We start from the raw sequence: 15,958 nt of genomic DNA, 5'->3' as shown, positions 1-15,958 counted from the left end.
GAAATGGATGGATGTTCATGTCTGAAAGAATGTGTGAAAGAATGTGTATGTGTAAAGTGCTGTCAAGTTGTAGCTGACTTGTGGAAGAGATTGTTTCCCATTGTCTTCCTCTGGATACTGACCCTGGAATTCCTTGGTGGTCTCCCATCCAATTATTAACCATGGTGGTCTCCCATCCAATATCCAGGAACTCCCTGCCCCAGGATGTGGTGATGGCTGCCAGCTTGAAGGGCTTTAAGAGGGGAGTGGACATATTCATGGAGGAAAGGGGTATGCATGGCTATTAGTTGGAATGGATGCTGGTCATGTTGCATACCTGTTCTCTCTAGTATCAGAGGAGCATGCCTATTATTTTGGGTGTGGTGGAACACGGGAAGGATGGTGCTGCTGCAGTCGTCTTCTTTGTGGCTTCCTAGAGGCACCTGGTTGGCCATTGTGTGAGCAGACTGCTGGACTTGATGGGCCTTGGTCTGATCCAGCAGGGCCTTTCTTATGTTCTTAAAGACACCTGTTATGGCTTACATGTGATAACCAGGTCACATATACATCCCCAGGAGACGAAATATCATTAATGTATCGTAATTATTTCAAAAATCATAATTGACCCATGGTAGTCGTTTAACCAGAATGTTGTAACTCAATTAGGATAAGTGACTTTAGATTCCAGACAGGTCCATCAACAGCTACAAGATAGGATAGCTAAAAAACGAATCTCTCTATTCAGATGCGGTATACCACTAATCACAAGAAGCTAAGGAAAAACAAAAAGGGTGGTGACTGCAATCTGACCCTGGTTGTGACAGCCATTCTGCTCGAATGCTTTCCACTAGTCATTTAGAAACACCAGTTTTTTCCCCTACAGACACTCAGAAGGAACCAATGGATGCCAATAGTCATTCTCTGTCCTTACTATTAGCATCTTGGGTATCTGGATGTTTTATCTAAAGACCAAACTGCTGTGCCAGATGTCTTTGCCCTGGCAGAGCATGGCAATTTGGGGGGAAGGGGGAAGAGATACTGCCCTAAATACTGGATTGCTTTAAAACTCTGACCAATGGATTCAAGGAGCTTTCTTAGGCATTCATTGGAGATGTATATAGAATCTGGGTGACATTACATTCCAAGGATGCCGCAGGTTAGGTCAGTTTGAGAAGGGTTTTGTTGCTGGTTTTTAACTGCGAATGTGAAGCCACAACTCTCCTGCTGCAGCCAGGCAACTACTGTAAATAGATCGGCCCAGCTGCCCTGCCTCCTCCGCCCGCATGAGAGCACAATCAGCCTGCTTCATCACAGGTGCTGCCATCCCACACTCTCAGCATACCAGTTCAAAGCAAGCATCACTCGTCCCACACTTTTGGTGGGCTGCAAAAACCACAGCGAGAGGCTAATCTGCCTCCAGCTTGGTTGCCTCAGACCATCTCTAGAATGGCATACAATGCGGACAGGACACACTGTACTTAAAAGGGGTAAGGGAAGATAGCTACTGACTTTATCATTCAACAGTCCTTCCTGCCAAAAAATAATAAAAAAAAAACTTCCATGCTTGAGATTACAAGTTTCGTGCCCTAAATTTCCACCAAAGTCTCACATACGAATGAATTCCAAACAGATGCTGATCCTCTTTATTCCACTTTTATTCCCCCTGGTCAATCATAGCCTAGTCCACCCCCATTCCCCTTCTGACATGCATACTCCAGAGCTAGAACAATGTCCTTCAAGTTTCCATGGAGGAGATGGAGGATAGGTGAATGAATGCTCACCTGCTGGGTATGAACCATCTCATGGAATCAGGCAGGCTGTATAATCCCAGGCGACGGGCCGTTCCCTCTCTCCTGTGGCACCATGTACAAATCCTGCTTGAGCTCCCAGGGTGCTGCAGCCCTTCTTAGAAACACGGAGGGTCGGAAGGGAGAATATTATTGCAGCCATACAGGAGGGCTACAACCCGGCAAGACACCCTCATGCCGCTTTAATCTGACAGAGCCTGAAAACAACCCTGCCTGAGTGACAGTGAGCAGGGATTAAGGGCCTGCCGATGAAAAACCAATCATTTGCCTCCCGCCCGCCTTCCTCTGAGGCTGCCCAGTGCCCAGCGAGATGGGTGATTCCGTCGGAGTAATCCCCTTCTGTCACTCTCTCCCAGTAAAGTCTAGCAGATCACCAAAAAGGAGATTAGGGAGGTAATGAAAATGCACCCTTTGGAGCACTCCTACTCCCATTGCTGAGGTCGGCATAGCGCCATCCTCCCCAGGCAAGGCAGATGCTCCAGTCACTCAGCAGTGGCTTGATGCACCAATGGGAAATCTGTATTCCCCACTGCCATGCAGATCCTTCTCACAGGCAACAGCATCACCTGCTGGTGTCAAACAGAAATGTTGTGCTGCCCTATTTGGCTGCATAGAAAGCAGCCCCTTCCCCATGACAGCTGCTACCGCTGACACCCCAGCGTCCTTTGCTTCACCCCCTCCTTGCAAAGCATTCCCTGAACATTGACAAACACCCCTTTTTGTGTAGCGGTGCACAAAGGCAACGGGGGATTTGGCTTCTTCTCAAATGTACATGTCAGGCACCATAAGATCCAAGAGATCCCATTTCAAAGACACATGATCCGAGCTGCTGTGAGTTAATCCTAAACTCTACACCCCACCCACACACTGTTATGTATGCTGATGGAACCTTAAAATAAAGGCTCTGTGCACTAAATTGCATGTGGCTGATTCTAGCAACAAATGATACAAAAAAAGGCATAATAACAACACCAGCAACAAGTTGGAGACCCACACAGAATTGTGTATGTGTTGGGGGAGCTGATTAGTAAATCCCTGCATCCTCCAAATCTCCCCTTTTAGGATTCTTTAATCAGATGTTTGAGCAGGCCAATTTCCCCATTTTCCTCTCTTTTCTACTTTTAACCAATTCTCAACTGCTCAACATTCTGTGTAGAATTACCAAAGTAGGGCCTGCAGTTCTCCTGCAACTGGGGCAGTCTTAGCCATGAGGCTGCTGCCCCTGGTCCCACACTGGGGGGGCATACTGGAGGGCCCCCAGCCACCATGGTGATATTGCTACGGGTGTTTCCGCTGTCTCTGGAGTCACAGCAGGTGGTGGCAGCTTCAGAGCAGTAGCCTTGGCAATCAGCTGCAGGGTTGGTGTAGGAGGTGGACCCTCACCATGCTACAGTTGATTGCCCTGGCTGCTGCCCTGAAGCTGCCACCACCTGCTGTGACTTAAGAGATGGCAGAGAGGCCAGCAGCAGGGGCACCACTATAGCTGAGCTGTTAGCGGTCTTCCAGCATGTCCCCCCAGTGTAGTGGCCAGGGCAGCTACCCCAGTTGTCCTGTGGCAAAGGACGCCTAGCCCCAGGCATAAGAACACAAGAAGATAAGAACACTGCTGATCTTCCATTAAAACATAAGAAAGGCTATGCTGGATCAGACCAAGGCCCGTCAAGTCCAGCAGTCTGTTCACACAGTGGCCAACCAGGTGCCTCTAGGAAGCCCCCAAACAAGACGACTGCAGCAGCATTGTCCTGCCTGTGTTCCAAAGTACCTAATACAATAGGCATGTTCATCTGATCCTGGAGAGAACAGCAATGCATCATGACTAGTATCCATTTTTACTAGTAGCCATGAATATCCCTCTCCTCCACGAACATGTCCACTCCCCTCTTAAAGCCTTCCAAGTTGGCAACCATCACCACATCCTGGGGCCAGGAGTTCCACAATTTAACTATCCGTTGTGTGAAGAAACACTTCCTTTTATCTGTTTTGAATCTCTCACCCTCCAGCTTCACCCTCCAGGCGACTGGTGTCTCTCTTTGATTGTAGGTGCTTTACAGAGAAATTCAAAGCAGAGTTTTGTTTTTTTTTAAGTCCATTGACTTCTTTTGACTTAGAAGGCTGTAACTCTGCTTGGGATTGTACTATTAGCTCCCATGCAAATGTTCTCTCTGCACTCCTGCACTGGCTCCAATTACTCAGTGTTGATGGAAAGCACTCTACATATGTTCAGAAACAACTTAATCTAACAGAATTTCACCAGTCACATGATTCTGATGACAAACTCAAGACCTGGGTACACTTGCGGTCCAAGGTGCCCCCTAATATTGTAATCCTTCCTTTCGTACCATGCATGCACTATGAGCGCTCACTCTGACCACATGAAGTTGCCTTATACTAAATCAGACCCTAAGTCCATCAAGGTCAGTATTGTCTACTCTGACTGGCAGCAGCTCTCCAGGGTCTCAGGCTGAAGTCTTTCACATCACCTACTGCCTGGTCCTTTCAACTGGAGACCACCCCCTGCACTCACTGAGCTTCCTCCCCCTGTCCCACTGTACATTTACTTATTGTTATACCGCAAGCTTTCCACCTTTATGTGTGTGCGTGCATGCACAGAGATACCACCAGTTTCTCTTGTCAACACTAGCTGCCTCTTTCATCTCACATTCATCATCTGGTTTGCTCTCTGCCTCTCCTGGATCATCAGGGGGAAAGGAAGTAGGCTTGGCCAGGCAGAGCATCTCCAGTCAAAACACCAGGGACTCTGCTACAGGCTGCAGAGCAAACTGGCAGAGTGAACAAGTGCCCTCCCCTTCAGATGGCTAGTGGGCTCTCCCTCCAAGCTCCACCCACACCCAGGCAGCCTCGAGTTACACTCTCCTTCTCTGGCAACCCCCCCTCTTTCTACCCCGTCTTCTTGTCAATATTCCCTCCCATCTCTTTTTCTTCCCCTTCCTTACGTTATTGGCTGCAGCAGCTGTGTTGTCAGGAAGCTGCTCCCGGCCCAGTAGAGTTGCCAACCTCCAGGTACTAGCTGGAGATCTCCTGCAATTACTACTGATCTCCAGCTAGGGTTGCCAACCTCCAGGTACTAGCTGGAGATTTCCTGTGATTACAACTGATCTCCAGCTCATAAGAGATCAGTTCACCTGGAGAAAATGGCTGCTTTGGCAATTGGACTCTATGAGATTGAAGTCCCTCCCCAAACCCCGCCCTCATTATTAGATATATAGATAAATGATGATAGGATTACAGAAGGGGGAAAGGGAGGAGTTGGGGGCAGAGTAGGGTTGGCAGATCCCCTATCTTGATCGGCGGGAGGTTTTAGGGGGCAGGGCTGGGGTGGCTGCTCGCACGCGATGACATCACTTCTGGGTTTACTTCCAGAAGCGCCACATTGCCGCAGGAGCACTCAAGTCCCCAAATTTTGGCGATAGTGTACGCACGAGCTATGACGTCACTTCCGGGTTTACCCCCAGAAGCACCGCATTGCTGTGGCTGCTTTAGCACTCAAACCTGCTTTAGCACTCAAGCAGCCACAGCAATGCGGCTCTTCCAGAGGTCAACCCCGAAGTGATGTCATTGTGTGTGCACACGCTATCGCCGCTCAGGAGCAGCTGGGTGGATTGGAGGGCAATCAAAACAAACCACCTGGCAACCCTAGAGCAGAGAGAAGTCTGGTGTGAATCCTGTCATAAATCTTTCAGTTGTGATTCTGTGTAAGGGAGTGGAATGGATTCAATTGCTACACATAACGGATAATGACAGAGATCAGAGGTTCTCTCTCTCATGGAGATTTCCTAGCGCGGTAATGGCAAATCCATCCCTGTGCTTCTCCATCAGAAGACAGGGGAGCAGTGACAGGGGAGTGTTTTGATTGTGGGATCCTGCATGGCGGGGGGAGGGTTGGGGTCACTGGGGATGTGGGGGGAGGTAGTTGTTAATTTCCTTGGAGGGCTTTAAGAGAAGAGTGGACATATTCATGGAGGAGAGGGGTATTCATGGCTGTTAGTTAGAATGGATACTAGTCATGCTGCATACCTATTCTCTCTAGTATCAGAGGAGCATGCCTATTGTTTTGGGTGCGGTGGAACACAGGCAGGATGGTGCTGCTGCACTCGTCTTGTTGGTGGCTTCCTAGAGGCACCTGGTTGGCCACTGTGTTAGCGGACTGCTGGACTTGATGGGCCTTGGTCTGATCCAGCAGGGCCTTTCTTCTGTTCTTATGTTCCTGCATTGTGCAGGGGGTTGGACTAGATGACCCTGGTGGTTCCTTCCAACTCTATGATTCTATGACTGTCACCAGTTGAATAAAAAAGTTCAATACATCTTACCAACATATAAAAAACCATTACATGCTGCCTCTGTTGCTGTAGGCCCTATAGTATAGGTTTTGGGGACAAAAAATTATAAGTTGGAGGGGAATGAGGGATGCTGTTCAGGGCTGAACTTGTGCAACGTACGTGGGGCTCAGAAGCCAGACTGACATAGGACTGCCACAGACTTTAATCCCACTGAACACACATGAACACATGAAGCTGCCTTGGTCCATCAAAGTCAGTATTGTCTACTCAGACTGGCAGCGGCTCTCCAGGGTCTCAGATAGAGGTCTTTCACATCACCTACTGCCTGGTCCTTTTAACTGGAGATGCCAGAGATTGAACCTGGGACCTTCTGCATGCAAAGCAGAGGCTCTTCCACTGAGCCACAGCCCCTCCCCATATGACAAGTCTTGCCTTGCCTTCACTGGCTGAGTGCGGAGAAGCCCACCCCTAGACTTTCCAGGAGGCCATTCAGAGGCCAGATGCAGCTACAGTGGGCTTCCATCCGCCACAGCAGCACACGGCCAGTCACGGCGCAGGTCCACCACTCTGTTCTTCCAAGGTTAATTAGTTTTAAACCAATTCCTATCAAAATTACATATTGGGATGAATTACTGGAACACGCTTCCCTCCATTATGGACCCAGCTTGACTAACATGCACACAGATAAAGTTAAATCATTTTTGCCACCAGCAGAGGGAGATGTGTAATAACAAAACTAGAGAGCAGTCATCGAGAGTAGCTGGGGACAGAGAGGTCTTTCAGCAGGAGTGCCACAGAACTAGGTTTGATAATGCTGGAACTTGATTAAAAATATCAACAGCCACTCAAAGCACTTGCTAAGCCAGAACTATTGTGTAAGAAATTGATCTAGCTCTCCAGCCATCATACAATGAATGCTCAGTTTCTTTTAATCCTTTTTTTTTTTTTTTACTATTATTACCATAATATAGAGTGGGCACATCTTGGAAAAACGCACACGCCACAGGATGTTACTAGCACTAGTATTTTGGTGGAGAGCTACTGCAAGAGCTTCTGCATTCAAGGCCCATCAAGGTGAGACACAGGAGATACACGATCAGATCTCTCTTATCTTGTTTTAGCAACTGTTGGGGGGAGGCAAATGGGGTTGAGACTGGCACCAGAGGAAGGTAAAACACTTTTGACAACACCATTTTGTCAATAAAAATTCCCTGCCCACTAGGAGCTGGTCTCACCAATGTGTGTTAAGTGCCATCAAGTCGCTTCCGACCCATGGCGACCCTATGAATCAATGTCCTCCAAAACATCCTATCTTTAACAGCCTTGCTCAGGTCTTGCAAACTGAGGGCTGTGGCTTCCTCTATAGAGTCAATCCATCTCTTGTTGGGCCTTCCTCTTTTTCTGCTGCCTTCAGCTTTTCCTAGTATGATTGTCTTTTTCAGTGACTCGTCTTCTCATAATGTGACCAAAGTACGTTAGCCTCAGTTTAGTCATTTTAGCTTCTAGGGTCAGTTCAGGCTTGATTTGGTCTATAACCCACTGATTTGTTTTTGTTTTTGGCAGTCCACAGTATCCATAACACTCTACTCCAACACCACATTACAAAGGAATATACTTTCTTCCTATCGGCTTTCTTCTTTATCCAGCTTTCACACCCATGCATAGTAATAGGGAATACAATGGCATGAATTAACTTGATCTTGGTCACTAGTGACACATCCTTACACTTAAGAATCTTTTCTAGCTCCTTCATGGCTGCCCTTCCCAGTCTCATCCTTCTGATTTCTTGGCTTCAGTCTCCCTTTTGGTTGATGATGGAGCCAAGGAATAGAAAGTCTTGAACAATTTCCTCATTAGTTCTTGTAGGTTATCCGGGCTGCATGACCATGGTCTTGGTATTTTCTTTCCTGATGTTTCGCCAGCCGCTGTGGCAGGCATCTTTAGAGAAGTAATACTGAAGAACAGTGTCTCTGTGTCAAAGTGTGTTGGAAGAGTAATATATATATAGTCAGAAGGGAGTTGGGTTTGAGCTGAGTCATTGTCCTGCAAAAGAATCAAAGGTAATGTGCTAATTAGGGTGTGGTATGTTAATGTGGAACCATTGTATCCTGAAGTGATCTGTTAACATGTGGAATCCAAAGCTAATCTGCATGGCTATTGTGGACTGTAGTCTTTGTTAGTCTGGAGTTTTTCAGGACAGGAAGTCAAGCCTTATTCATTCTTAAACTCTCTTCTTTTCTGTTAAAGTTGTGCTGATGTTTATGAATTTCAATGGCTTCTCTGTGCAATCTGACAAAATAGTTGGTAGAATTGTCCAGTATTTCAGTGTCTAGGAATAAGACCCTGTGTCCTGTTTGGGTTAGTCCATGTTCAGCCACTGCTGATTTCTCAGGTTGGCCAAGTCTGCAGTATCTTTCATGTTCTTTTATTCTTGTTTGTATGCTGCGTTGTGTGGTCTCGATGTAAACTTGTCCACAACTGCAAGGTATACGATATACTCCTGCTTTCCTCATTGTCAACCTTAAAGTTGAGTAATTCTCCTGTAGTCATTACTTTTGTCTTCCTGATGTTCAGCTGTAGTCCTGCTTTAGCACTTTCTCTTTTAACTTTCAGCAGTAGTCGTTGACAACCCTATTCAGACATGAGCTAGACGCTACTTTATTATTATGTGTATGTATTCTGGTAGTTCCCAAACTTGAAGCAACGTGTACTTACCAATTACATTCAGTTTCTGTTGAGGATTCATTTGTTAGCTCTGGCCCTCTACCTGGTTGTTATGAAATTAGCTCTGGCCCTCTACCTGGTTGTTATGAAATCAGCCTCTTATGTTGCACTGGCATTTGCACCCACCAACAACAACTTGGCAGTTCATCCATAGTGTTCCCAAGACCCATTAATGGTCATGACCCAGATGATCTTTTGGGAATGATCTGCGTATCTGTCACTTAAATCCTGACCGTGGTTATTCATTACTACACTAGTAACCATTACACTGGTAATGGTAGAAATTTGTCTACCGTGAAGCACCAGGACCAGTTGACTTTTATGAACTGGGAAATGGTATCATTGGCTCAGTCAACAGAAGCACAGTCTTTAGAGGAACTCGTTGAGTATTTTAAAGCATAGGAAACAAGGCTATTGTGGTAGCTTTTTAAATAACTGCAGAGTGCGGCTTCATCATCGATTTTCAGTTGTCAGAAAGCAGAAAACATTTTAATCATACTGAAAAGCTCGCTTGCACACGATAGGCTACGGCTTCAGCTCAGACACTCTCAGATGGAATCACCTTGACATCTGGCTTTCAGTTCTCTCATACTAGATGCCATTGTCTTGGTGACAACAGGAAAAGCTACAAATCAGGAATAGAGCCTGCCTGTCCACAGTCATAACAAAACTTCCTGTGACCTATTTGTGAGACTGATAAAAAGAAATCTAAGCAATAATACTAAATGATTGTACGTGGCAATAGATAAAAGACAGACACCTAACTAAATAAATAGCAGCCAGCTCTGGGTTTGGAAATACCTGGACATTTTGGGAGTGGAGTGTGAGGAGGGCAGGGTTTTGGGAGGGGAGGGACTTCAATGGGGTATAATTAGGGTTGCCAGGTCTCCACTTACCTTGGGCGGGAGCTTCTTATGGGCGGGGCTGTGTGGAGGGATTCCTGTGTGCTCTTAATTCCACTTCCGGTTTTCTAGCCCTGCACTTTGTGAAGCACGCGCACAGCAGGGCTAGGAGACAGGCTCCAGCCTCCCTTTCCACGCTGCAAGCAAGATCAGGACCAATCGAGCTTGCAGCATGGAAACGGAGGCTGGAGACTTCAAAGCCCCACTGTGTGCACGTTCTGAGATCAGAGCGTGTGCACAGCAGGAATAGGAGGAAGGCTCCAGCCTCTCTTTTCAAGCTGCGAGCCAGATCAGAACCGATGTGGCATGCAGTTTGGAATGAGACGCTGGAGCATTCCTGGGAGCGTGGGGGGGGGGAGCGCTCCCCCCCTTTCTGCTTCCGCCCGACGACCATCAGCTGGTCAGTGGGCAGCCTGGTTGATTGGCAGGGAATTGCCCACCACTACTGGGCAGTTGGCAACCCTAGGTATAATGCCATAGAGTCCAATTGCCAAAGCGGCCATTTTCTCCCTATGAATTAGCAGTCTTTTTACATATCCTGAAGTTTAACAATTAATAAAATTCCAGAAGAATACTATAGAGGGAACAGGGAGTCTACATAAAACAGAAAAGTAATGAAAGGGCTGACTGGCAAATATTCCAAAATACAAAGCTTGGTAAAGCAGCCATGCCAAAGGATATTCTGCCCGTCAACATCCTTACGATTATTAATTATTATTATTATATAGACTATGCATCAAGGCCAGCTGTTAGTGCTTAACAAAAGTCCTGAAGACCAACCACCTGGAAACGTGAAGTACTTGTCTAGCTGTCTAGTCAATTATTCATTTTTAACTGGAACAAGGTTTGGGATCCTAAGCTGGTCTAAAACCACTTCCTACCACCACCATTCAATAGTTCTTGAGGATCCTAACAGCGATCATCAACAGAAAAGCACCAGACACACGGTTCTTTGGGTAAAATAAACTGGTTTATATTTGCGCTATAACTGCAGCTGAAGGAATACTTTTACTTCATGCATTGCCAACCAAGATAATTTATGCATAATAGGAAGAAAAAGTCCTTTACCCAGATCACTTCCTGATTTGCCACACTCTTGGGCACTGAGTTTAATATTCTCATGGGAAAGAAACCAAGCAATGTCGAGATACTTATAACAACTATAGGAAAGTATCTTTACTGCATAATTCCTTGCACACTGCACATGTTTTGGTCTTAATTTCCTAAGCACATCCAGAAATGGCCTCTTCAAAGCCTCTAACAGCCCATTAGTTTTGAAGGCTTTAGTTTAAGCACCAGCAGGTAGATGTGGATTCTATGAAGCATATGTAAGGAATCCATCTCAAGGGAGAGAATAGCTAGAATCAAATATCTTTACTGCTGCAGCCTCCTCACAGTCAGTTAGGTCAGCCAAGGTCATTGCACAGAGAAAGGGAAACACAGTCTTTCAAGGGTACCTAACAAATGCTAGGAACAGAGTAACTGCTGAGAGATCACAGTAATTTACTTATGGCATCAAAAGCCTAACTAGACCCAAGTAGACATGGGTTGGATATCAACACCATTCTTCTTGTTATGCAGTGTATCAATGTACACTTTGTGGGTGCTCTAGAATGCATGTGGGTTTGTGCACGTATAAACATTTTGGGTCCATGATCTAGAATTTAAGATAGTGAAGAAATATGAGTGAGGTTGCCAGCTCTGGGTTGGGAAATACCTGGAGATTTTGGGGGTGGGGTGAGAAGGGTGGGGTTTGGAAAGGAGAGGGACTTCAATGCCATAGAGTCCAACTGCTGAAGCAGCCATTTTCTCCAGGGGAACTGATCTCTGTCACCTGGAGATCAGTTGTAATAGCGGGAAATCTCCAGCCACCACCTGGAGGTTGGCAACCTTAAAATGAGCATATATTGAAGAATATGTGTACAGGATTTTTGTAGCATTAGTTAATTCTTTCACTTTTGCTAGGGTTGGAACAATGCTGGCTTACCAAGAATGCTAGGTGGACGGTCCCTGTGTCATCTAAGGTTGCAAACTTCCAGGTGAGCCCTGGAGATCTACCAGAATTACAACTGATCTCTAGACTACAGAAATCAGTCCCCCTGAAGAAAATGGCTGCTTTGAAGGGTGGACTCTATGGCATTATAACCTAGTGAAGTCACTCCCTCCCTAAACCCCACCCTGCCCAGGCTGTACCACCACATTTCCAGGAATTTCCTAAACCAGAGTTGGCAATGATAACTGTCACCGCCATTTACCCCGAGCTTTTACATGAACCCATGCATGTACACACATACAAAGCCACACAGAACAATAGGAATTAGGAAAGAAAGGGACTGGTATTTGATTTCAGAAGGAGGGATCTGTTTCATGAGCCATGGAAAAATGTGACATGATAAAGGTTATTGACACAGTGTTATTGTCCTTCTAGACCAACCCTTTCCCCCATTGATCTAAGAAGGCCTTTCAGGGACAAAACCTCTAAACAATTTTTTTTGTATGTGGCACCCTTAATTAAGAATAGATAAATTGAGGGTGGGATGTTGTTGATGTCGTCATTATTATTTAGATTTATAGGCTACTCTTTCCCGGACAAGCCAAGCTTAGAGCGGCTCACAACCTTCTAAAACAAGGTTTAAAAACCAATCCATAATTTACATGCAATTTACAACATAAAACCAGATGCCTTCACTATAATTATAGCCAAGCTAACATAAGCAGCAATAATGTTTATGCTATTTGTAGGAATAGAGCAGAGGTGGAAAGAGGAGAGAAAAGGGAGGGGAGACCCAGGAAAAACCCGTTGCTGTCCACAACCATATGACTGGTGGAACAGCAACGGTTTTACAGGTCTTGCAGAACTAACTGCTTTAAGACCCTCAGGGCTTGAATCTCATTGGGCAGAGTATTCCACTAGGCTGGAGCCAGAGCCGAAAAGGCCCTGGTCAAGGACAGCTGCATGCTTTTTGGGCCAGGGATCACCAGTAGATTTCCTCCAGCTGAGCGAAGCGCTCTTCGAGAGAATTCTCTCAAGAGAGTTATATTCTTCCAACAGCCTAATCAATACTTTTGCTTGATGCATACATTTGGAATTATCACATCAAGGTTAACAAAGCTGAATACTTTGGCTGGGGCTTAATCCCACTTTAGATTGCAGTTATTAAGAAAACATTTGATCCAAGTCCCTAGTAGAGCCTAGGTGCACTCTAGCAGCCACAGCCAGAGAGTAGCAGTAGAAGCCTTTTGGTCAGATAAAGGTTTAGCTGCTTTGATTACTTAACTTAAATTCTGAGAACTCACTTAAACATAATTACGATTAACTAATGCAGTTTAACATTCAATATTTAGTTATTGCTGATTAAGTTTTCAAAGTTGAAAGGACTGCAGAAGAGGTTCCTTTTATTCTGCTCTACTGTTCTTCCCCAGTGAACTTCATTTCACTCCTCTCTTGTCCTTGCCAGCCTAACAGCTGAACAATAGACTTACCTCAAATGGAGAATCCTAAGCCACTTGTATTATCCGTCAAAGGAATCTCATCTAAAATATGAGTAATTAAAGTCAATTGTGTTGGTTCTTTTGATGCAAAACCTCATTCTTTTTACAATATAAGGGACTGTTAATTTTACCCGAAAACGAAGTAGGCCCTGAACCTAGGGTTGCCAGGTCCCTCTTAGCCACTGGCGGGAGGTTTTGGGGGCAGAGCTTGAGGAGGTTAGGGTTTGGGGAGGGGAGGGACTTCAATGCCATAGAGTACAATTGCCAAAGCAGCCATTTTCTCCAGGTGATCTGATCTCTATTGGCTGGAGATCAGTTGTAATAGCAGGAAATCTCCAGCTAGTACCTGGTGGTTGGAAACCCTACCTGAACCTTAAAGCTTTCATTGTAACAACATACTGAATAAAATGGAGCAGCAGATTCCTCTGAGCTTGAAAATGGGCCTTTGATTGCTAGACTCTGCTGTTAAATGACATTAGGTTATGAAGTAGAAGAATATAATGCAACCATCCTAGTAAATATGAATAGCATTATGGAATCACAGAGTGGGAGGGGGGTTTAAAGGCCACCAAATCCAACACCCTGCTCAGTATAGGAAATCCAAAGTAGAGCATTCTTAACAGATGGCCACCCAGCCTTAGCTAGAAAACTTCCTGAGAGGTGTAGCAGAACAGAAGGAAACAACAAATAATGAATCTGGCACCTTCACATAATGGTTTTACCTTTATCCCTCCCCCACTTGCAAAGACCCTGTGTATCTTTAGCAGCTGTGTGTGTGTGTGTGCCATCAAGTCACAGTTGACTTATAACGACCCTGTAGGGTTTTTTTTAAGGCAAGAGACATTTGGAGGTGGTTTGCCATTGCCTGCCTTGGCGTAGGAGGAGAGAGTTCTGAGTGAACTGTGACTGGCGCAAGGTCACCCAGCAAGCTTCATGCGGAGGAGTAAGAAGAAGAAGAGTTAGTTTTTTATATGCCGACTTGCTCTACCACTTAAGGAAGAACCAAACGGCTTACAATCACCTTCGGTTTCCCTCCCCACAACAGACACCCTGTGAGGTAGGTGGGGCTGAGAGAGCTCTAAGAGAGCTGTGAATAGCCCAAAGTCACCCAGCTGGCTTCGTGTGGAGGAGCGGGATAACAACCCATGTCACCAGATTAACGTCCGCTGCTCATGTGGACGAGTGGGGAATCAAATCTGGTTCTCCAGATCAGAGTCCACCGCGCCAAACCACCGCTCTTAACCACTATACCACACTGGCTCACAGTAGCTACATAACAGGCTGAAATTCAACAGTTGCTGCATTATCCAATGTCAGAGACAAGGCACCAGTTCAATTTCTGCCTATCAAACATTATTAAAGTTGCAGAATCTTTGTCAAGAAAAAAGGTATCCTGTATTGCTGACAATTAGGTTGCACACTATAAACCCAGCTAAATAAAGTTCACACAATCATTCTTATACCTTCTGAAGTCAAAGCAAGATGTTTTTTTAAATTGAATTTTGGCATGCTAAATTCAGGACAACTTTTGGGACTATGTTCAGATCTTGAAAAACTTTTGCAAAATCTTTGGTTTGAACCTCAATGTGGTTTTGATTTTACCAGGCTGATTCAATGCACCAAAATTCACCGAGAACAAAGTTAACATCTATTGATTTCAAGCAATACTTATTAAAACAATGAGCTTACATTAGTTCTTGGTCCTGCTGCAATGTGGAGTGGTTTGACACAGTTTAGACACATATTTTTTCAACCATTAAAAGTCTGTTGGGTTTTAATCATTATGAGGGTGTCATAAGAAGGACATATAGCACCCTTTCCTAGAACTTGCCATTGATGCCACTGTCATGGTACCAGTCTCGATGGGCAGTTGGTAAAATCCAGTAAGACTTCCCTTCCAATCTGACAGCTGTGGGTATTATGTTTTAATGTGCTTCTACTATGAGCGATGTTGCTATATCCCAAATGGCGACAGAAACAAGAGAAGGAAAAAATGCCGATACTATTGTTTCCATTGCCTCATCGGGCAACAAAAGGATGAAGATCACATTTCATTCCTTAGCGTAAGGCAGAAAGCAATTCATTTCAACCACTAAAGGGGCAACTGCAGCCTGTCACCATGCATCTGTGCTTCTCCTCTGGATCCTTTTCTTCTAACGGTATAAATCAGGTTGCCAGGAGGTCGCTGTTGATGCTGAATGGTATCAGTGTGGAACAGGAGCCTGTCACCCGAGACCTTTAGCATCTGAGTGTGAAAAGCTCTTTTGGCATCCATCACCCAAGCACCGCAGCCGGGGAGGGCATGAAAGCCCCAGGAACTGGAGCCAAGAGACTGCTTTGCCCCTGTTATCAGGACCTAACAAACTATTACCGAAATTAATACAGGTATGAGATAGGCAGAGACAAGGCACAGGCGGTGTTGTCAGGTCAACGGTTTTTATTTTTTTTAAAATTCAATTTGGTTTTAACTTTATTGTAATTTTTTCCCTGTTTTTTTTTTAGCACCAAGTTTTGTTTTGTTTTGTTTTTTTTTTTTTTGCAAAAGTTAACAATTTGCTGTCTGGGATTACAAATGGCTGCAACGGAACTCTCTTTGTTTCTTTCCAGTTCAAAAGTCTACGCTGAGCCAAATGAAGCAAGCTGTTCTACCTCTAATTAACATTAGATTTTAGCATTTGATCGCCAGCAGCTTTGCAGGGAGACATAAAAGTACAGCGAGACACAGCTAGAGATTCCTGAGCGCATTCAGACTCAG

General features: G+C 45.3%; 2 protein-coding genes across 4 annotated transcripts in view; one reads left to right on the top strand and one right to left on the bottom strand.

The window, feature by feature from the left end:
• RBBP5 (RB binding protein 5, histone lysine methyltransferase complex subunit) overlaps nt 1-15,958 on the top strand; it is a 207,557-nt gene that overhangs the window by 47,187 nt on the left and 144,412 nt on the right. The gene's annotated exons all lie outside the window — the stretch shown is intronic.
• Nucleotides 1-15,958, bottom strand: part of TMCC2 (transmembrane and coiled-coil domain family 2) — an 88,436-nt gene that overhangs the window by 34,873 nt on the left and 37,605 nt on the right. Inside the window, exon 1 of one of the 2 annotated variants that reach the window (XM_056845623.1) lies at nt 1,761-1,885. The exons of the other annotated variant lie outside the window; for it this stretch is intronic. Coding sequence (XP_056701601.1) covers nt 1,761-1,778 — 18 coding nt within the window. The 5' untranslated portion in view covers nt 1,779-1,885. Of the gene's footprint in view, nt 1-1,760; nt 1,886-15,958 lie in introns of those variants that run through there. 2 annotated transcript variants of the gene reach the window in all.

This window comes from Euleptes europaea, chromosome 2, assembly GCF_029931775.1.
Source record: "Euleptes europaea isolate rEulEur1 chromosome 2, rEulEur1.hap1, whole genome shotgun sequence".
Classification (NCBI taxonomy): domain Eukaryota; kingdom Metazoa; phylum Chordata; class Lepidosauria; order Squamata; family Sphaerodactylidae; genus Euleptes; species Euleptes europaea.
The sequence above is the reverse complement of the archived record's forward strand: the minus strand, read 5'-3'. Positions and strand labels throughout refer to the sequence as shown.